Raw genomic sequence first — 20,240 nt, 5'->3', positions numbered from 1 at the left:
CCCCCCCCCCCCCCCGATTTAAACTGGAGTTTGGAGGAAAGAGAGCAAGTCCTTTTGTCTGCTACAAGAAAGGGATCTCTGGGTACAGAGAAGGAGGGGAGACACAGGGACCCCGAGATGGGAACATCTGCTCTGTGTTAATGTGGGGCGCGGCACAGCTCAGGGTTTGGGACATGATGGTGGCCTCTATGAGCCTCAGAACTTCCAACCTTCCTCCTCCCGCAGTGGCTGCTGGAATGGGGGAGGGAGGAGAAGGGGGGTCATCCCCAATTCTGCTTCCCTACCCCCAATCCAAGATGACCCAGGTTGTCCCATTCCTCCCCTCCCGAGAGTGTTTGTGGCACCCGCCCCCACTGGAGCAGTGTTTCACCTCTCCTGGGGTTACCCAGAAAAATCGGTTTCAAATACCCCACAAAAAAAGTGTGGTTTCGTACAACTTAGAAGAAGAAAAGAGTCAGTTTCACACATCCTCCAAAAAAGGATGAAAAAAAAAAAAAAGACAAAAAGCAGTGGGGGCGGGGTGCCCGAGGTGCCTGTTTCACACCCTGTGTCGGAGTTGACAAACAAAGAGTTGGGGTTCCTGAGCTTCTGGACATGAGTCTTCCCTCAACCCCAGAATCGCCTTCCCCAGCCTGTGGTTTCCGGATCCCCGCTGCCCTCGCTCCTTTCTGGGGAACACTGGAAAAAAAGTTAATGTTTTAACTGCGGGCTGGCCCCTCAGTCTTTCCTGGGGTGGGTGGATTGGGCCTGGCAGGTGGAACCCCTCCCCCGCTGGTGGAGCAGAGCCCCTGGGACCTGAGGGGAATCCCAGGTCTTGGGGACCTCCCCCCCTCCCCCGGGTGATGTTGGTAAAAGGATGTTTTTAAACTTGACTGGGAATAATTCCCGGATACATCCTGACAATAAGACGGCCCACTTGGTTTGGGTTTTTTGTTTTGTGTTTTTTTTTTTAAATTTTGTTTTGTTTTGTTTTTTAGCTTTCCTGAATGAGGTTGGGTTTTGGGGGTGAGAGGGAGAAGTTGTGGGTCCCAGGGATAACACCTCTTCCACCCACTAGAGCCTTGAGGTTCACAGTGTGTTTTGCTTTGGATTTGGGGTGACCAGAGTCTTGGGTATTCTGTGACAGCTGCTGCATGGGAAGGTTCCACCAAGTTTATTTGGAGGAGGCAGAGCCTGGGCCACCCCTTTCCTCCTGGACAGGGCCCATAGACAGTCCCCCTCCCCTTTAAAATGCAGTTTTGACATTCTGGTGGGCCTGTGGGAATTGGGAGATTTCATATGCGTACCCCTTCTCTCCGTTGTTCAAGCTATTCATTTGCTCATAAGAAGGATCTACAGAGGATCCCCCCCAGAACCCAGGCTCCTGACTCCTCCTTCAGGACCCCCATTGACCCCAGGGCCTCACCTCTAATGCCCACTTGTCCATGCTCTCAGTCCCTCTGTTTCTCCCCTCCTGTCCCCTGGTGTCACCACAGGGCTGTCTCTAGGCCTGGGGGACGCACCCCAGTTCCAACACCTGCTGTCCTGGGTGGATGATGAACCAGTCTCAGAGAATGGCACCCGTGGGCTCTGACAAGGAACTGAGTGACCTCCTGGACTTCAGCATGGTGAGCTAGCCCCCCACCCCTCAGTGCCTACCCCCCCCCTGCTCCCAGCCTGGAAGGTAGGGTTGAAGTGGGAGTGTCTGCCAGTAGGAATGGAGCCCCTCACCATAGGTCTGGTTACACCCGCCAAAGAAGTGTTCCCACCTGGCACATCACCAGTGAGGAGAAGAACGGAGCCCAGAGAGAGGGAAGGGCTGTTCAGAGCTGTGGTCGCTCCCCAGTGTTCACTGCAGAAGTGCCTGTGGGGGCTGGTGGCCTGGTTAGAAAAGTGGCCATCAAAGTTACAGGCTGTGAGAATGAAGTCCCAAGCTGTTCTGGCCCATGCTGGGGCCTTAGAGAAGGAGGAAGCCACCAACCCCCTGTGCTGCTGGTGACTTACCCTCCTCAGTCTGGGTGCTCTGCTAGTGAGGGTGACTCTGTAGCCTGGGGAGGCTGTCAGCAGCCCTGCCACATTAGCATACAGCCTGCAGTGGCTGTTCCCACCCTCTGTGATGGCCCTTCTCCCCTGTGTAAATGCCCAGAGAGGTTGCTGGCTGACAGAAGTCACAGAGCACAGAACACCCAGTAAGGAGCCTCCTGGTGGCCATCTCCACAGCCTAGGATTCTCAGTTTACCCATCTGTGCAGTGGGCACCCTGGGGGTGGGGCAGTGGACCTGTCCTTCAAGAACCAGCATGTTTTTCTAAACTCTGGATTCTTGAAATCTTGGCCCCACCCCCAGAAGCACCACTGAGCCCTGGTTTCTAGGACGACTTTCGGTCTGAGCTCCCCTGCCCATCCCCACAAGGGCTCCAGGCCACAGAATTCTACCAAAAAACAAGCATGCTCACACTGAAACGGCCCCAGCCACCCTGCGGAAATGCAGCCCTGGGGACGGAGCCACTGGGTTCCGGAAGGCCCTGCTGGTATTTTTAAGGCCCATTTTCTGTCGTTGCCTCCTGGTTTGCCCCAGGCTGAATGGGCAGAGGCCCTGGCCCCTGGGTTTTGTTGTTGTTAAACTGTCAGGTCACGGCCTAGTGGCCTGGAACACAGCAGCTTGGGGGTGCAGCTCAGCCCGGTGGACCCAGGGGAGTACCCTGAGCCTCAGGGCCACCCCCTTCAGTTGCAGGGCTCAGGATCTCCCCCGATTTAGGTCAAGAGAGGGCGTCCTGTGGGATAGATGAGAAACTGGGATGAAAGGGGGGCAGGGATGGCAGGACCTGTGGTGGGGGTCGTAGTTTTTATTCTTTTGATTGTGAGCTAGCAACTCCTGGAGCCCAGGCTGGTCTAGATACCCTAAATCCTCCTGCCTGCAAGTATGGAGAAGCCTGTGCCTCCTTGGGCAGAATTTGTTCTTTTTCTTTCAGTTATTTAAGTGTGCGTGTGTGCGTGCAAGTGAGCAAGAGAGCGAGAGCATGCACTTGAGAGAAAGCACCTGTGCACCGCGTTTATGCAGGGTACCCTGGAGGGTCAGAAGAGGGCATTAGCCGCCCTGCAGCTCCAGTTTCAGATAGTTGTGAGCAGTCATGTGGTTCCTGGGAACTTCATCCCGGTCCTCTGGAAGAGCTTGTTACCCTCAGAGCTCGCTCTCTGGTCCCCATCTTAGCATTTGAGACAGAGCCTCCCTCTGCAACCCCATACTGGCCCCAGACAGAGCCACTGCTCCTCCTCCTGAATGAGAGGTAGGGATGGTGACCCCCCACCCGCTGGCTGTGGGGCTACACTGTCACTGCCTAGTTGTCTGGGGGATGACTTAGGGGACAGTGTGGGCAGCTTGGGGCCTTCCTGCCCCTTCAGTTGCCTAGGCTCCACACACAGGTAAAATCTGGCCCTTGGTGGTTGGGAGTTGGCTTCTGTGCCTCTGAGCATTTTTTGTTTTTGTGTTTTTGGTTTTTCGAGACAGGGTTTCTCTGTGTAGCACAGGGTTTCTCTGTGCAGCCCTGGCTGTCCTGGAACTCGCTCTGTAGACCAGGCTGGCCTCGAACTCAGAAATCCTCCTGCCTCTGCCTCCCGAGTGCTGGGCTGACAGCCTCACTCTCCCCTTACTACAGGTGGCCACACCTCCTGGCAGTGTGTGTCCTTCCATGACGGCTTTAAGTGAGCCACTCAATTAGACAAGTGGGGACCCTGCATGATGTCTAGGGATGTCTGGATCTATAGGGTGCTGGCCAAGGAGTGGGCTTCCCAGACCTGCCTGGGCTTCTCACAGACCACCTGTTGAGCAAGCGTTTTTTGTAGTCCAGCTGGGATGGGAGAAAACATGTCACCTCCAGGCATTGTGGCATTGGGGTACCTGTGTGAGGCTGAGGCAGGAGGATCAGAAATTCAAGGTAAGCCTGGGCTATGGAATGCCCATCTCAGAAACAAAATCAGGGCAGGGGAGATGACTCATTGGGTAGAGTGTTGGGGTCTGAGTCAAGCCCAGCAGCTGGTGGGGCACAGAGGCACCCATCTGTAACCCAGCACTGGGGAGATGGGCACCAGAGATCACCTGGGCACTCCGGCCAGCCAGTCTAGCTTATTTGGCAAGCTCTAGGCCAGTGAGAAATAGTGTCTTAAGAAACAAAATGGCCACACACTTGGGTTTTTGTTGTTGTTGTTTGGTTTTTGGGTGTTTTTTTTTGTTTTTTGGTTTTTTGGTTTTCTGTTTTTTTCGAGACAGGGTTTCTCTGTGTAGCCCTGGCTGTCCTGGAACTCACTCTGTAGACCAGGCTGACCTTGAACTCAGAAATCCGCCTGCCTCTGCCTCCCGAGTGCTGGGATCAAAGGTGTGCGCCACCATTTCCCGCTGGCCACACACTTGTAACCCCAGCACTCAGGAGTCAGAAGCAGGTGGGTCCCTGTGTGTTTGAGGTCAGCCAAGGTGAGACGCTGTCTCAAAAACAAGTGACACTCAAAGCTGTATAAGCACAAAAACCAATCGGAAGCCATGTCCTCTACTGAGTGTGATTTCTCTCTAGGCTTGTCCTTCAGCTGGGGTACCCTATCCCTGCCCACAGCTCTGTGTTCCAGCCTAACTCCAGGAAACCTAGTCTTTGGGCCTCAGCCAGACACCCCAGCTGTTCCCAGCTCTAGCCTCCATTCACCTGACTTTTCTCTGTCCCCACAGATGTTCCCACTACCTGTGGCCAATGGGAAGAGCCGGCCCGCCTCCCTCGGGGGAACCCAGTTTGCCGGCTCAGGTAGGACTGAGGGGCACTTCGGGGGCGGTCATGGGGACAGTGACGGAGATCTGTCTGTCTGGTGGGTGAGAGTGTGGTTGGCCTAGAACCCGTTGGGCTGGGTGAACTGGAACCCAGGCCTCCATGCTTTGTCTGTTCCAACTGTGAGGCCACGCCTGGCCTCCCCCAGTGATTGGATTTTGAACAAGTATTAGATACCTGGAATAACCACGGTCAGTTTGGCTTGCCCGGGACCATGGCGTTAGGACTGCCTAGGAGCTAGGACATGTAAGATCTTATAAGAGAAGCAGCCCATAGACAGCCTGCCGGCTGGTTTGTTACTCGGCAAGGCTTCTGCGGGGAGGGCAGACTTGGAAGGCCGATGTGGGTCGTTCTTGCTTACCCTCCCCGAAAGCAGGGCCATCAGTCACTGCTGTGCCTTGTCTTCCCCTTGGACTGAGGAAGTGAATGGAGGGCCATCTGGGCACTGCTGGAGGACTGGAAATCCCCAGAGGCTTCCGCCACCCCGGAAGCAGCCCCCAATCCGTAATGCCCAGGCTTCCTGCCGCGCCAGTGGGTAAGGTCAGGTAGCTACTACTGTGAGGCAGGTGGAGAGGGCCGGCCTGTTCATAGCGACGGTCCTCCAGACCCTTTACCCTTCGTCATCAACACCTGTGTGGCAACATGGAGGTGGCCCCCGGGGGTGGGACAGCCTGACGGACCTCTTCCTGTAAGCCTGGCCTGGCGGAACACCCACTGGCTTCTGTCCAGCCTGTCTAGCCTTACTGACCCGCCCTCATCCGCTCCTTGGACCCTTGGGTACCAGGCTCATGTGAGGTCCAGAGAAGCCTAGCATGCAGCCCTTTTGCCTTGGGGTTGTGTGACCTGTCACAGGGACCATGTTGATTGCCCATAATGGTCAGTTTAGTTCAGTAGGTGGCACATCTAGAGCTGTGTCACCTGGGAGGGTACGTCACTTCAGCCTGGGTGGCAGAAAGGATATTCACCCCATTCTTGATGATGAAGGCACACAGAGGAGGGGGTGCAGAGCGGGTCTCCCAGGCCCTGTCAGCACAGGCAGCACTGGAGCCTGCCACTCTCCTACATAGGACCAAGGAAGGCAGAATCGGTGCTCAAACGTGGGTGGTAGCTAGGCCTCGGAGGCCCATCACTCTCCGTGAGTTGGTGCCACAGCTTCAGTTTTTCCTTGATAACATTTAAGGACCCAAGTGCCAGCTCCCATGTGACACCCCACTCGTCCATCGACGTGCTGTAGACAGCCCTGCCTCACAACTCATGTCCACCTGTAGTCGCTCCTTATGATGGAGCTGTGTGACACAGGTCGGTTTGCAGGAAGGGTCAAGGGGCTCTGATTGTACTCTCTCTAACATCCTTGACCGTACTCCCATCCCCTGCTGCCCCCCAGCTGGAATCGTCTTGTGAGACAGGTGCCTCGGGGAGCTCAGGAAGGTCCCCGGAGACCTGTCCAGCTGCCACTTCTGGGAAATTAATTATTTGACTTTTCCAGACAGGGTTTCTCTGTGTAGCCCTGGCTGTCCTGGAACTCACTCTGTAGACCAGGCTGGCCTCGAACTCAGAAATCCACCTGCCTCTGCCTCTGCCTCTGCTGGGATTAAAGGCGTGCGCTACCACGCCCGGCCTCGGATCAACTTTAAAAGACACATTTTAGGCCAGTTGTGGGTGTATACCTTTAATCTCAGCACTGGGGAGGCAGAGGCCAGCCTGGTCTACATGGGGAACTCCAGGTCTCCAGAGTGCTGTAGTAAGACCCTGTCTTTAAGAAAAAGAAAGAAAAGTACATGTTTTTTGTTTGTTTTGTTTTGTTTTGTTTCGAGACAGGGTTTCTCTGTGTAGCTCTGGCTGCCCTGGAACTCACTCTGTAGACCAGGTTGGCCTTGAACTCAGAAATTCGCCTGCCTCTGCCTCCCCAGTGCTGGGCTTAAAGGTGTGCGCCACCACGCCCGGCAGAAAAGTACGTCTTAAGAAGAATTTCTAGCTCCATATTACATGATGACCTGGGATCACAGAGTCTTGAGTCCCCGTTTCTCACAGATGCAGGACATAGATGAAGTAGTTACTCCACCAGGATCCTGAAAATTAGGGTTTCTTCTCACTGAATAGGGCTGCCCATACCCCACCCAATACAACCCTTGTTGGTTTGTACTCACACTTTACATAGGAAGGCTTCACTAGCATTTTCATCTCTGGAGTAAAAAGCGGAAGAGCAGGGGACGCTGAGTCAGACAACAGAAGAACTTGGGGAAGGTTCGTACAGCGAAGAAATGCCTCCGAGAGCTTCCTTCTCTAAGAAGCTGTATGGGGGGGGGGGTGTTTCTTTTACTTTATGCATTGCATGTTTTTCTTGCATGTATATCTGTGTTTCACGTGTGTGTCTCATACCCACGGTGGCCAGAAGAGGGCATCAGATCCCCTGCATCTTGTATGTGGGTGCTGGGAACTGATCCTGGGACCTCTAGAAGATCAGCCAGTGCTGTTACCCTCTGAGTCAAATGTCTGACCCAATGGGGTTTATTTTATACTAGTTTGTTTTATTTGGTCACTGGGGACTGAATCAAGAACCTCCAGAATGGAAGGCAAGAACTCAGTTGCTGCCAGGCATGGTGGCTACACCTTTAATCCCAGCACTGGGCAGACAGATGGATCTCTGTCAGCCTGGGCTACATAAATGCAAGCTAGCCTGAGCTACATAGTGCGACCCTGTCACAAACCACATGGCTGACAAGTGTCACAGTGAGTCTGCTTAGAGTGTCCTCGTGTGGTTTTCTCAGTGTAGATTTCTACCCCCAGGTGACCCTGGGTTGTGTCAAGTTGAAAAAAACTGAGCAGAGTCTGAACTCTGCCTTGTGCCTCTGTGACCTGGTGTTCTTGGTGGCTTTTCTTTCTGTGACTATCATGTTGCTCTATGTGTGCATCTGTGTCAGTGTGCTAGTGTCTGACTGTGTGTATCTGGATATGTCTGCGTGTGTGTGTGAGTGTGCAGGCGTCTGTATGTGTGTCCGGATGCAGTATGTGTGTGTGTGTGTCAGGGTGCTTGTGTCTGTCTGTGTGTGTACACCAAAAGTTGACAGTGGCGTTTTCTGTAATCACTCTGCGCTGCATTCTTTGGATCAAAGTCTGTCTTTCCATCTGACGCTCACCTATCCAGCTAAACTGGCCAGCCAGTGGGCCCCAGGGAGCCTCCCTTGTCCACCTTCCCAGTGTTGGGATCCCAAGTTTATGTAGCACTGTGCCTGGCTTTTTAGGTGGGTTCTGAGACTCGAACTCAGGTCCTCTTGCTTATGCCAGCAAACATTTCCCAACTGAGCCCTTCCCCGTGCCCACACTTGACTCTGTTTATCACATACTGCCCCTCAGTTGTTAGCATCTCCTGATCTGTCTGGCCAGCCAACCCTACCCAAAGGCTGCACCTGTCCCCTCCACTCGACCACTGCATTATTTAGGAGAAGGAAAAAACCCACTCAAGCGTAGTGTGGGGTGTGAGCTGGCCATCTCAGCACTCAGGAGGAGGCCAGCCTGGGCTAGGGGAGCCCTGGGCCTCAAAACAAAAGCAGGACCATCTGTCCCCATCAGGTGTGACTATTCCCCTGCTGCCAGTAAAGTTGCCTTTGCCTCTGTCTCTTTGTCCTTGTTCCTTCTGCCGTATTGATTTTGTGCTGTGGAGTCAGCGCCTTGGAGAATCGATGGCAAACATCGACTCCTCTCTACTTTAATCTTGATTCCTCTTCTTAGAGTTCTTATCTTTCTTTCCCGGACTTTAGAATCCAAATGTTTGATAATCTTTGATTTGATGGGGAGTGAGTTTTAGGATGGAGCCCAGGGTCTCAGCCCTAGATTTCACTGTGAGGTGAGAGCTGATGCTTGCACAGCTCAGAGGTGAGGCCTCACCCAGGATCCCCAGGGAGGGCGTGGGGCGTGGTCAGGGGTGGAGCCTCTGCCTAGAATCCCCTTACTGGAGGGCCTAGGGTGTGGTCAGGGTGGCATCACCCAGAATCCCCCAGTGGGAGCTGGGGTTGTGGCTCCGGTAGAATCCTGGATTTGCTGTTCTCTGCTGGGGCATAGGTCAACTTTTTGCTTGGTTAGTTTTGGGTTTTTGAGATGTGTTGTAAAGACTAGGCTGGTCTCAAACTTGCTTTTGACCTCAGTAGTCCTGGGAGGAGCTCGTGGGACAGACTGCAGGTGTTGTTTGAGAGCTTTGTAAGGCTTGACATTGTCTGCTGGACTTGAGTGGGTGTGCTTTCACAGCGGTTGACATGGTCCCTGGTGATGGGCTGTGGAGTGAGGAGTGTGCTTGCGTGTGGGTGCTGATTAGAAGGCTCAAGCAGAGCTGGTGCTGTGAGCTGATGTCCAAGAAACGGCGTCCTCCACACCAGGGCAGCTGGTTCTCTCCATGGTGGGCCTTATATAAACGTATATAAATAGGTAGTAAGAATATCCCTGGCGCCGGGCGTGGTGGCACACGCCTTTAAGCCCAGCACTTGGGAGGCAGAGGCAGGTGAATTTCTGAGTTCGAGGCCAGCCTGGTCTTCAGAGTGAGTTCCAGGACAGCCAGGGCTACACAGAAAAACCCTGTCTCAAAAAACCAAAAAAAAAAAAAAAAAAAGTATCCCTGTCCTGAATATAGCTGTAGATATATCACATATGAACAGAACTGTGTGCCAATAAAACTTTATTTATAAAAACAAGTCGTAGCCAAAGAGCCAACAATTCCATCAAAAGAATAGAACTCCAAGCCTTTGGTCCTCCCCTGATGTGGGCTGGGTTTGACTGACCAAGCTCTGGCTAGGAGTGGACCCTGTGCCTCTTTCCAAGGAGGTGCCTATTTCTTCCCAACTTCCGTAGTACCTCACCTTGAGGGACAGGAAAAGATTAAGAGAGAGAAGAGAGCGCGCGAGGGAGCCTGACATCGAAGTCTTCTGTTAGAACGTTTTAATTAGTACGCAGTGAAACTGCTATGAATATTCATGTCGGGGTTATTAAGATGCATAATTTATCAGTGGGGTGATTTTAATAACTGTATTAATGGGGTGGGGGAGGGGTCTCCTGAGTTTTGTTATTTATAGAATGGAAAAAGACAGGGCTTGTGCTAGAGGGTCTTGGGGTCTTGTGGAATCTTCAGTATTTCCAGGCTCTGGGGGAATAGGGCTGTGTTTGCCAAGTGCAGGGGTCACATGGTCAGGCCATTTTGGGTCTGGGCTTCTAAAGTGCCCTGAGTGCTCCTAGGGTCTGCAACCAGTGTGGATGCTGGCAACCTACCCTCCTGAGCCGCACCATAAGTCCTAGTGGAAAGCTAAAATTTGGGGGGTATAGACACCCACAGACTGCACCTAATGCTGGAGGGGTTCCTGGAAGCCCCCAATGGCTGTATCCCAGCCCCCCACTGCCAACACATTGGAACTTTATCAGGAAACAGGAAGGTATAATTGGGGTGAATATTCATGAGGTTGGGAGATTAATATGCACAATTATGCAAATTAGACCACGATTAACCAGGTTCTCTGAGGAGGGAATGATGAGCACAAAGGCTCACGCTCGAGTCTCTGGGGTTTGGAAGTCTCTGGTGTGGAGCTGGGGATGCGGGGTCCTGGGTTGCAGGGTGTGAGGGTGAGTGCGAGAGCCCCTGGAATCTGGAATGGGGACATGGACTCCCCTGTCCAGCTTCACAAATGGGAAACCGAGGCACACAGAAGAGCCATACAGCCAGGTTGTCAGGGAAGAATTGGAAGTGTGGCCCCTGTGGCCTCTGTGCATGGGGACAGGGCCCAGAAAGAAGCAGATTCACTGCAGTGGAGAAGAGGATTCTAGAGGTGTAGGCCGTTAGCAGCCTGTGAGGAGTGTTGGGGGAGATAAGGGCCCAGCCCTGTCTTACCCCACCCCTTAGGACAAGGTCCTCTGGTCTCCAGGCTGGTTAACCCTCACCCTTCCTCTGAGGATGCAGGAGCCTGAGCCAGCTGTGGCTCCTGTCCACATCTGAGTTTCCGCTTTGCTTACCCACTCGCTGAGCTGGTCGGCCTCACCAGGAGGGCCTGTACCAGGGAGACACTGCTCCTGAAGCTCTTGAGGCCCTAGGAGCCGTTGTTGAACATTTCTGACTCACATGCCCAGCCTTGCATTATCAGACATAGGGCTGAGCAAGAGGCTGGGCCATGGGACTAAACGTGGGGACAGTAGCTGAGGTTTTGACAGGTGAGTAGGAGTCTTCCAGGAGAGACAGATTGCTGGTGGTCACATTACCGAGCTACAGCAGCCTTCGTAGGGACAGAATCCTAGGCTATGTAGGCTGGAGGAGTCTGACTGTATTGCTCTTAAGCATATCTGGGTGAAGGAGGAATAAGACTGAACTAGACTGACTTCTCTTTGCCTCCTACAGGACTGGAGGACCGACCCAGCTCAGGCTCCTGGGGCAGCAGTGACCAGAACAGTTCTTCCTTTGACCCTAGCCGGGTAAGACGCCTGGGCCCCGGGTCTCCTTTCCTGGGCAGGAGGTGAGGAGACAGTGCACGGTACCCTTTGTCAGTTGTGCCCAACCACAGTGAGGCGCTTACAGGGCTTAGCCTGTGCACATGTGTGCGTGGTACCTGCACCTCTCACCCTGGCTGTCTCCCCCAGACATACAGCGAAGGTGCCCACTTCAGTGACTCCCACAGCAGCCTGCCGCCTTCCACGTTCCTAGGAGCTGGGCTTGGAGGTAAGTGTGGCCACCCTGTGCTAATCCCATGAGGGACTTGGCACAGTTGAGATAGGGGAGCATCAGCCATCACGTCAGTAGCCCAGGCTGGGATCGGCAGGCAATGAGTCGGATGCTGTTTGTCATGAGAGGTGCTCGTTAGCCTTGTCTGTGTCCCTGGGCACTGTGGGGACAGTCACCAGGCATTGGGTCAGGAGGCCTGAAAGGCATGAAGGCGGTGGTTATAACTCGAGAAAGTTGCTTCTGCTCCAAGTCCGGAACTGGATAGCGCTGACCCTGGCTCCTTCCACCATGGCCTAAAGTGGCCTCTGCAGTTGTGGGCTACATGTTCTCTTTTGGGCTTCCTTTTCCCGCCTCTCCCTCGGGTGTCCTGCCTGACAGGGTGGCAGGGCCCTCGGGCAGTTCCCATAGAGTCCAGCTGTGTCCATTCCAGCTTGTCTCTGCCAGCCTCCCCAATCCCCAGGGTGGACCCTGTGACAGCACTGAGGTCTGTTGGGGTCAGCAGCCTTCAGTATCCAGGCACTCGGGCAGGAAGGTGGCAGGTTCAAGGCTAGCCTGGGCTACATGAAACCCTGCCGCAAAACAAATAAGGACTGGAGGTTGGCTCAGGGGTTGAGAGCACTTGTTGATCTTGCAGAGGATCCAGGTTCACACCAGGCACCCAACCCACATGGTGGCTGACAACACCCATAACTCCAGTCCCAGGAGATAGGATACCCTCTTTTAGGCATATACATGGTGTACATACGTATATAAATGCAGGCAAAATGCTCATACACATGAAATAATGAATAAATTTAACTGAGAAGAGTAGCAGGGACACTTGCTGGTCAGTTGGTCCCACTGTTGCTAGGAAGAATCTGTGTTCCCTGTCCTGTATCCAGGGTCCTGGGCAGCCACGACTGCACAGGCAGGGCTCTGCCAGAGCTCCCCCATGTGGGACCTCCACTGTCTGAGGGACGTTCCTGGGTTCTCTTGTGACTTTTTCTGTCCCTTGCAGGCAAGGGCAGTGAGCGGAATGCCTATGCCACCTTTGGGAGAGACACCAGTGTTGGCACCTTGAGTCAGGTAAACTGAGGCAGAAGGGCAGAGCTAGCCTGACTTCCACAGTGACTGTTAGGGCCCAAGCTGTGCACCAAGGATGGTCACATTCATGTCGCCTCTCAAGTCCCCAAGGAGGCTTTTCAACCACATGAATAACAGAGCTGGGCAGTTTGGGATATGGGTCTCAGAGCCCTGACCCGGCTGTTACAGGGTATCCCGCAGACAAGGCCCCAGGGTGGACTCTACCCTTGTGTGATTGTGGCTGTGAAGTGGAGCATGATGGTTGAGAAGAGGGTGTGTCTTGAGGGTTTGCACCAGTGAGGCCTGTGGGCCCCGCCTGGCTTTGTGCCAGTGATAGCTACAGCTGGCACCGCAGGGTCTCCATGCAGGGATCGGTGTGGTCTGACCATGAGCCTCAGCTTCCTGGTGTCCCCATTTCTCAGGCTGGCTTCCTGCCAGGTGAGCTGAGCCTCAGCAGTCCCGGGCCACTGTCCCCATCGGGCATCAAGAGCAGCTCCCAGTATTACCCCTCATTCCCCAGCAACCCTCGTCGGAGAGCTGCAGATGGTGGCCTGGGTGAGTGAGGGCTGGGGACATGGAGATGCTGGAGGGGTCATTGTGGAAGAGACTAACGTCTGGGCTGGGCACCATCCATGAGCAGGAGAAAGACCTGTAGCCAGGCCATAGTGAGTGCCACTAAGCCGCAGTGGCCACTGGGGTGCTCTCCCCTAGAACAGCATTAACTGGGATCATACTTGAAGTGAGGACCACACACTTGGTGGCCGGATCTGCTGGCCCCGGGGCTGCTGACCAGAGTTATGGGGTGCACTGGCCTGGGACAGCCAGGCTGTCTTGCCCCCACTCCAAGTTCTGTGTGCCCCTTCCCCCCCCCCACCCCCCAGGATGTTTCCTTACATATTTGGTGTCCCAGTGGGTGGGATCTTGGATTTTTTTAGATCTTTTTGATTTTGAGACAGGGTCTCTCTATGTAGCCCCGGCTGTCCTGGAACTCTTTGTAGACTTGGAACTCACAGAGATCGCCTGCCTCTTGTCTCCTCTGTGCTGGCAGAGCACAGGTTTTTAGTGGCTGCATTAACAAGGCCCCTCAAGTGTCAGGGGTGTGGCATCCTTGGAACCTGGGATGGTAGGGGGCATGGTAGGGGGCCACATGAGGGCATGTGGAGATGGCAGTGGCTAGACCTTCCTCTCTGCTCTTGCTCCTAGCAGATACGCAGCCGAAGAAGGTCCGGAAGGTTCCGCCTGGTCTCCCTTCCTCGGTGAGTGGGACAGTCCTAGAGCCTTTAGCTGCCACAGCTTCCTGGGTTTCCCAGCCAGAAGCTGTGGCCACATCCTGAAGGTGAGCAGGCTTTGAGCTCTGAGGGCTGCTGCAGCCAAATGTGTGTGCTCCTCCCCTGTTCCCCAGGGAAGCCCTTTCTCAGGTCCCACCTCACTCCCTCCTTTCCTCTAAGCTGGGGCTGCCTGGGGCCTCCTGTGCTGGAGTAGCCAGATCCTGCCTATTCCTAAGCCACGCCCACCTGCCAAGGCTGTAAGTGTCTCCACCCATTGGCTTGGCAGTTGGCAAATTGCCAACCCCAGCAGATGGTTACTGGCCTTCAGCGGTTCATGGCGCCATGCGCCTGTGATTTAATCACGTTAAGAAAGGTGGTGTGCTGAATTCTCCAACCTGGATGCCTCCCCCAGCACTTGGGAGGTAAAGGCAGAAGAGTCAAAGTGTCACCTCATATATAAAAGTTTGTGGTGCCGGGCGTGGTGGCACACGCCTTTAATCACAGCACTCAGGAGGCAGAGGCAGGTGGATTTCTGAGTTCGAGGCCAGCCTGGTCTACAAAGTGAGTTCCAGGACAGCCAGGGCTACACAGAGAAACCCTGTCTCAAAAAACCAAAAAAAAAAAAAAAAAAGTTTGTTTGTGGCCCCAGAACACTACAGTTTTTCCTTTGACATCAGGACTAGGATGGGCCATGGAGGTGGGGGCTGTCCAGAAATACACATATAGTATAGGAGGCAAAGCTGAGGTCAGACTGACCAATAGAACCCACTTAAGCTAAGTCAAGTTAACTCTGCAGCTAGCTCAGACTTGCTGTCTGTTCCTCTGCCAAAGCAGGCATGAGCAGCTGATCCCCTCCTGAGTCATGGGCTAATGCAGACATTGGTGGCAGATCCCCACTGTTACTTCAAGCTGTCAGAGTTCCAGCCAATGCTAGCTGGTCAGGGTCAATGCTGTGGTCCCCTCTGTGCCTTCTCTGCTGTGGGGGGCACCAGGACCAGATGCTATGCTGGGATTCTGACTCTGGCCCAGGATCCTATTGCCAGAAGGACAGGGAGGTTTCCCGCACTGCTAAATGCTAAATAGGGAGCAATAGAGCTGAACACTGGAAGTGGGGCTTTGAGGATTTACTAGGAGTTTGCTACGTGAGGCAGGCCAAGGTGTTCCGGAGAGGCAGAAGCATCATCTCAGAGGTAGTGAAGGGACGTTAGGTCTCTAGGACCTCCAGGGCCTAGGCATGGGGCCCCCTGTCCCCTGGCATTGGCCTGACTGTACCCTCCTGCTGCAGGTGTATCCTTCCAGCTCAGGTGACAGCTACAGCAGGGATGCTGCAGCCTACCCCTCCGCCAAGACCCCCAGCAGCGCTTACCCCTCCCCCTTCTACGTGGCAGGTGCGTGGGGCTCCCTGGGGGGCTCTGCGGGGCCAGGGTCTCTTGTCTCACAAACCCCCTCTACACAGATGGCAGCCTGCACCCGTCAGCTGAGCTCTGGAGTACGCCAAGCCAGGTGGGCTTTGGGCCCATGCTAGGTGACGGCTCGTCCCCTCTGCCCCTTGCACCGGGCAGCAGCTCCGTGGGCAGTGGTACCTTTGGGGGCCTCCAGCAGCAGGATCGAATGGTAGGTGTCATGGTTGGGGGACCCGGGGAGTGCCAATCCTTGTGTTGTCCTGCTGACCTGCCCTTTGTCGACTGATTTTCCCCTCAGGGCTACCAGCTGCATGGATCTGAGGTCAATGGCTCGCTCCCAGCTGTATCCAGCTTTTCAGCTGCCCCTGGCACTTACAGTGGGACTTCCAGCCACACGCCCCCTGTGAGTGGGGCCGCAGCTGAAAGCCTCCTAGGTGAGCCTACACCTGGGGTTTGCTGGGCCTGGCTGGGACCCATGGGGCACGCATCAGTGCTCCATGGAAAGGGTCCAGAGGCTGAAGCCAGAGGGTGTGGTCAGTGTCTGAGCCAGGTTGATTTTGGTACAAGGTTTTCCACTTCATTTTGGGGTAAACTGAGGCAGAAAGGAGTCCTTGTTCACCTGGGAGGCAGGTGTCAGTGTTAGGCAAGACCCGGATACAGGTGTCTTGAGTGGATAGGGGGTGGGGCACAGTAATGGTGGCATACAGCATTAGGGCTTTTCTCTTCCCCCACAGGCACCCGAGGGACTACAGCCAGCAGCTCAGGGGATGCCCTTGGGAAGGCACTGGCCTCGGTAAGCAGGGGCCTGGGCAGTGGCAGTGGGGGGACTTCTGGTATCCTCATCGTGGCCCTGATTGCCCATCTTTCTGTCCGCACCACTGCAGATCTACTCCCCGGATCACTCCAGCAATAATTTCTCACCTAGCCCCTCAACGCCTGTGGGTTCACCCCAGGGCCTGCCAGGTGTGTAGGTGATGGGAATGGGCTCCATGCGTTACCTCAGGGCTGTCTCCAGTCTACAGGCCTGGTCAGGTAGTGAGAGGTGGCATCTGAGGGAGGCGGGCTCACTTCAGGCATGCCCCTCCAGGGTGGATGTTGCTAGGGCACCGGTGAGGAGCAAAGGAAAATGAGGGCTGGGGGCCTCTAGGTCTGGGAGGTTGAGGGTAACAGTAACCTGCTCTGCCTGGCATGGTGGCACAGGACTGTGTGATCCCAGCCCTCGGGAGGCACAGGCAGATGGATCTCTCTGAGCATGAGGCCAGCCTGGTCTACAGAGCGAGTCCCACACCAGTCCTCACTTTGACCTGTCTGGGCCTCTCTGGAGCTGCCTGTTGTTTGTATTTGTAGCAGTGAGCCCAGGCAAGAGGGACAGAGAGAAACCACCCTTGAGGCCTCCCTCTGCTGTGCCCTTGCAGGCTAGGTGTGCCAGGGCTGGCTCCTCTAGGATCAGGGGTAGTGTTCAGCCAGGAAAGAGGGACCTTGGAAGGTTGAGCAGTGTCTGGTGTTTGGGCCGAGCCAGGCATCTCTGAGTGCTGTGGGTCAGCTGCACTTCCTGTTCCCACTGCCTGTCTTCCCACTTGTGCCTTTCCTTTCTCCAGGGACATCACAGTGGCCCCGGGCAGGAGCGCCCAGTGCCTTATCCCCCAACTACGATGCAGGTCTCCATGGCCTGGTGAGTGTTCCCTCCCTGCTGGCCAGGGCACCAGGCGCTATTCTGTCCCACTACTGCTGCTGGGCTGGCTAGGGCTCAGTGGGCAGAGTGCCTGCTGGTGTGTGCCAAGCCCTGGGTCCCCTCACCAGCACTGCAGAAACTGACGCTGATGACATCTGCCTGTTGTCTCTGTGCTTGGGGGGTGGAGGCAGGAGAATTAGGAGGAGCAAGGCAAGGGGATCGATCACACTTTTTGAGTAGGCCGCAGCAAAATGTCCTATGTGAAGCAAATAGTGCAGATGAGCACATGCGTGTGCACATGCATGTGCGTGCCCCTCAGTGCCTGCCCCACCCTCTCACAGCAGAGCAAGATGGAGGACCGCTTGGATGAGGCCATCCATGTCCTGCGAAGCCATGCTGTTGGCACCGCTAGTGATCTCCATGGGCTTTTGCCTGGCCATGGTGCACTGACCACGAGCTTCACCGGCCCCATGTCACTGGGCGGGCGGCATGCGGGCCTGGTGAGTATCAGTTTGGGTCAGGGAATGGTGACATTTAGGGACTCCAGCCACCCTGACATGTCATTCTCCTCTGTAGGTCGGGGGAAGCCATCCTGAGGAGGGCCTCACAAGTGGGGCCGGTCTTTTGCATAACCATGCCAGCCTCCCCAGCCAGCCCAGTTCCCTCCCTGACCTCTCACAGAGGCCTCCTGACTCCTATAGTGGTAAGTCCCAGCAGGGAGCTGAAGGCCTTCCCAGTCCTTGGGGGGGGGGGGGGAGTGTCCCTCAGGGATGAAGAGTGACTTAGTCCATACTTGATCTGCTGAAGTGGGAGGACCTCAACCGGATTGAACTGGATACCCTAGAGCCTGTGTAAAAAGCACAGATGTGTGCCTGGGCACCCATGCTGGCTCGCAGGCCAGCAAGCTGCACTTGGCAAGCCCTAGGTTCCCTTGAGCCCCTGCCTCAAAACTGAAAGCTGATGTTGGGGAGCCAAGATTGGTGCTTCTCACATGAGTGTGCTGGCCTGAGTTTATACCTCGTAATCCACGTTACAAGGCTGAGCGTGGCGGCCAGCTTTGCTGAAAGTCTCTGTGTTTCCAGAATAAGTCATAGAGTGACAAGAACAGGACACTTGGCATCTTTCCCTGGTCCCTGCCTGCCTTCTAAGCACACACACACACTTGTGACCAAGAGCTATCAGGTAGACTGACTGCTCAGGTCCTCACTGTAGCCTGCGATCTTGGGACTTTTTACTGTGTGCTGGTTTGTTTGGGGAACACTGAGGCACATGGCAGGGCTCAGGATCCCGGCAAAGTGGAGTGCTTGCTTCTCACATGAGGGCTTAGGACAGGCGTGGTCCCATAGGGGATGCAGTGCTTGCAGGGATATTAGACCAGCAGGACGTAGCTGTACAGGCCCAGCACATGTGGAAGGGAATAGAACAGGGATACAGAGGAGCCTCCAGCGAGGAGGCAGCCTGTGCAAAGGCCTGTGGTCAGAGCAGAGCCCTCGTAGGGAGAATGAGAGGGTGGAAGAGACGGGGGAAGCTCTGACAGGCCAGTGTACAGTGGCCTGTGGGTGTGGGGAACATTTTGCCAGCAGAGAGCAGGGCAGGAATGTCTGGCCTCCGCACCCTCAGGGGACGCTAGGAGCCGTAGGGCTAGCACTGGCTGTGTTAGGGGCTCTGCGGGTTGGGCGTGCGTGGGTGAGACTAAGGATGGCGTCCACAGAGGAAGCCCCAGGCCCACGCGGTGTCCGCTGTGCATGATCTTATGCAGGTCCCCCTCAGCTCTTAATCCCCGGGCTGTGTCTGCACTCCGAGTTGTGCCCGTTGTATTTCAATGTTTGTTGTGGACATTTTCTAGGCAGTTCTTGTTATTGATATCCTGACACAATTTCTCAGGTAGCCTAGGCTGGCTTTGGAAGACCTTGAATTTCTGGTCTCTAGCCTTGGTCTCCGAAGTCCAGGGTTGATGCGTGTGCCAACAACCAGGTTTATGATTTTGAAATTTTTTTTTAGACAACCTCACTGTGTGTATCATAGGCTGGTCTTGAACTTACAACCCCTTTACCTCAGCCTCCCAGTGCTGGGGTGACAGGTGTGTTCTTGTACCAGTCCACAGACTCTCCCCCTGCCCCATGGTTATAGCAGGGATTGCTCCTCCCACTGCTTTGGTTTTCTGAGACAGGGTTTCTCTGTGTAGCCCTGGCTGTCCTGGAACTCACTCTGTAGACCAGGCTGGCCTCAAACTCAGAAATCCACCTGCCTCTGCCTCCCAAGTGCTGGGATTAAAGGTGTGTGCTACCAGTGGACAGCTGTTCCCCTAGTTTTAACACTTGTGAGTTTGCCATTTTCAAACAGAGCAGGTTCTCCTGTCTGCAGTTGCTGGTTCTATGAAGGGTCTAGTGTGACTTCATTGTCAGGCAGGGAGCCAGCTCCCGGTTGAGGGCAGCCATCCAGCCTGCCTCTCTCTCGGTTTGTTTGGAGCTGCGTCCTGGCAAGGGGCCCCTCATCCCTGGCTTGTTTTAGGACTCGGGAGGGCAGGCACGACAGCGGGTGCCAGTGAGATCAAGCGGGAGGAGAAAGAGGATGAGGAAATCGCATCAGTGGCAGACGCCGAAGAGGACAAGAAGGACCTGAAGGTCCCACGCACGCGCACCAGGTGCCAAACCCCACCCCTCGGGCTATACACGCACACATCACATGTTACACACATCACACGTGCACACAAACCCCGGGAGGCCCTGCAGGCCACCACATCACCTCACTGTCTCCCTCTGGCCCCCGGCTCCCCTCCCCCATAGCCCAGACGAGGACGAGGACGACCTTCTCCCCCCAGAGCAGAAGGCGGAGCGGGAGAAGGAGCGCCGGGTGGCCAATAATGCCCGAGAGCGCCTGCGGGTCCGCGACATCAATGAGGCCTTTAAGGAGCTCGGCCGCATGTGCCAGCTGCACCTCAGCAGCGAGAAGCCGCAGACCAAACTGCTCATCCTGCACCAGGCCGTGGCCGTCATCCTCAGCCTGGAGCAGCAGGTGCGAGGTCAGTGGGCGGCCCGCGCCCCGCGCCTCCGCGATGCTCCTTCCCTGCTGCCCAAGCCAGAGCAGTGACAGTCCCTTACCGACCAGTCCTTGCACCCCTCCTCCAGACAGGAGGTTCCCTGCACTCGCTGCTCTCTGAACTGACTGTCCCTGCCCAGTTTGCTACACTGTGGCACTAATGACCAGTCCTGCCTCATACTGACTGTCCCCATCCACATTGACTGTCCCCATTCACACTGTCCCTGACCACACTGACTGTCCCCAACCATTCTGACTGTCCCCATCTACTCTGTCACTATCCACACTGACTGTCCCCATTCACATTGACTGTCCTCACTCTG

At 55.2% G+C, this 20,240-nt stretch overlaps 1 protein-coding gene across 8 annotated transcripts in view; it reads left to right on the top strand.

Moving 5' to 3' along the window:
* The window catches only part of Tcf3 (transcription factor 3), a 24,701-nt gene that overhangs the window by 1,129 nt on the left and 3,332 nt on the right, over nucleotides 1–20,240 (top strand). Inside the window, exons 2-18 of one of the 8 annotated variants that reach the window (XM_021173700.2) lie at nucleotides 1,476–1,607; nucleotides 4,692–4,764; nucleotides 11,153–11,226; nucleotides 11,392–11,470; nucleotides 12,471–12,538; nucleotides 12,958–13,090; nucleotides 13,742–13,791; nucleotides 15,089–15,191; nucleotides 15,260–15,417; nucleotides 15,505–15,640; nucleotides 15,941–15,999; nucleotides 16,091–16,169; nucleotides 16,805–16,878; nucleotides 17,223–17,378; nucleotides 17,455–17,581; nucleotides 19,390–19,522; nucleotides 19,665–19,900. In XM_021173700.2, coding sequence (XP_021029359.1) covers nucleotides 1,533–1,607; nucleotides 4,692–4,764; nucleotides 11,153–11,226; nucleotides 11,392–11,470; nucleotides 12,471–12,538; nucleotides 12,958–13,090; nucleotides 13,742–13,791; nucleotides 15,089–15,191; nucleotides 15,260–15,417; nucleotides 15,505–15,640; nucleotides 15,941–15,999; nucleotides 16,091–16,169; nucleotides 16,805–16,878; nucleotides 17,223–17,378; nucleotides 17,455–17,581; nucleotides 19,390–19,522; nucleotides 19,665–19,900 — 1,813 coding nt within the window. In that variant the 5' untranslated portion in view covers nucleotides 1,476–1,532. Of the gene's footprint in view, nucleotides 1–1,475; nucleotides 1,608–4,691; nucleotides 4,765–11,152; nucleotides 11,227–11,391; nucleotides 11,471–12,470; nucleotides 12,539–12,957; nucleotides 13,091–13,738; nucleotides 13,792–15,088; nucleotides 15,192–15,259; nucleotides 15,418–15,504; nucleotides 15,641–15,940; nucleotides 16,000–16,090; nucleotides 16,170–16,804; nucleotides 16,879–17,219; nucleotides 17,379–17,454; nucleotides 17,582–19,389; nucleotides 19,523–19,664; nucleotides 19,901–20,240 lie in introns of all 8 variants that reach the window. The other 7 variants (XM_021173699.2, XM_021173697.2, XM_021173698.2 and 4 more) reach the window with 7 other exon arrangements.

Source organism: Mus caroli, chromosome 10 (assembly GCF_900094665.2).
Source record: "Mus caroli chromosome 10, CAROLI_EIJ_v1.1, whole genome shotgun sequence".
Taxonomy (NCBI): domain Eukaryota; kingdom Metazoa; phylum Chordata; class Mammalia; order Rodentia; family Muridae; genus Mus; species Mus caroli.
The sequence above is the reverse complement of the archived record's forward strand: the minus strand, read 5'-3'. Positions and strand labels throughout refer to the sequence as shown.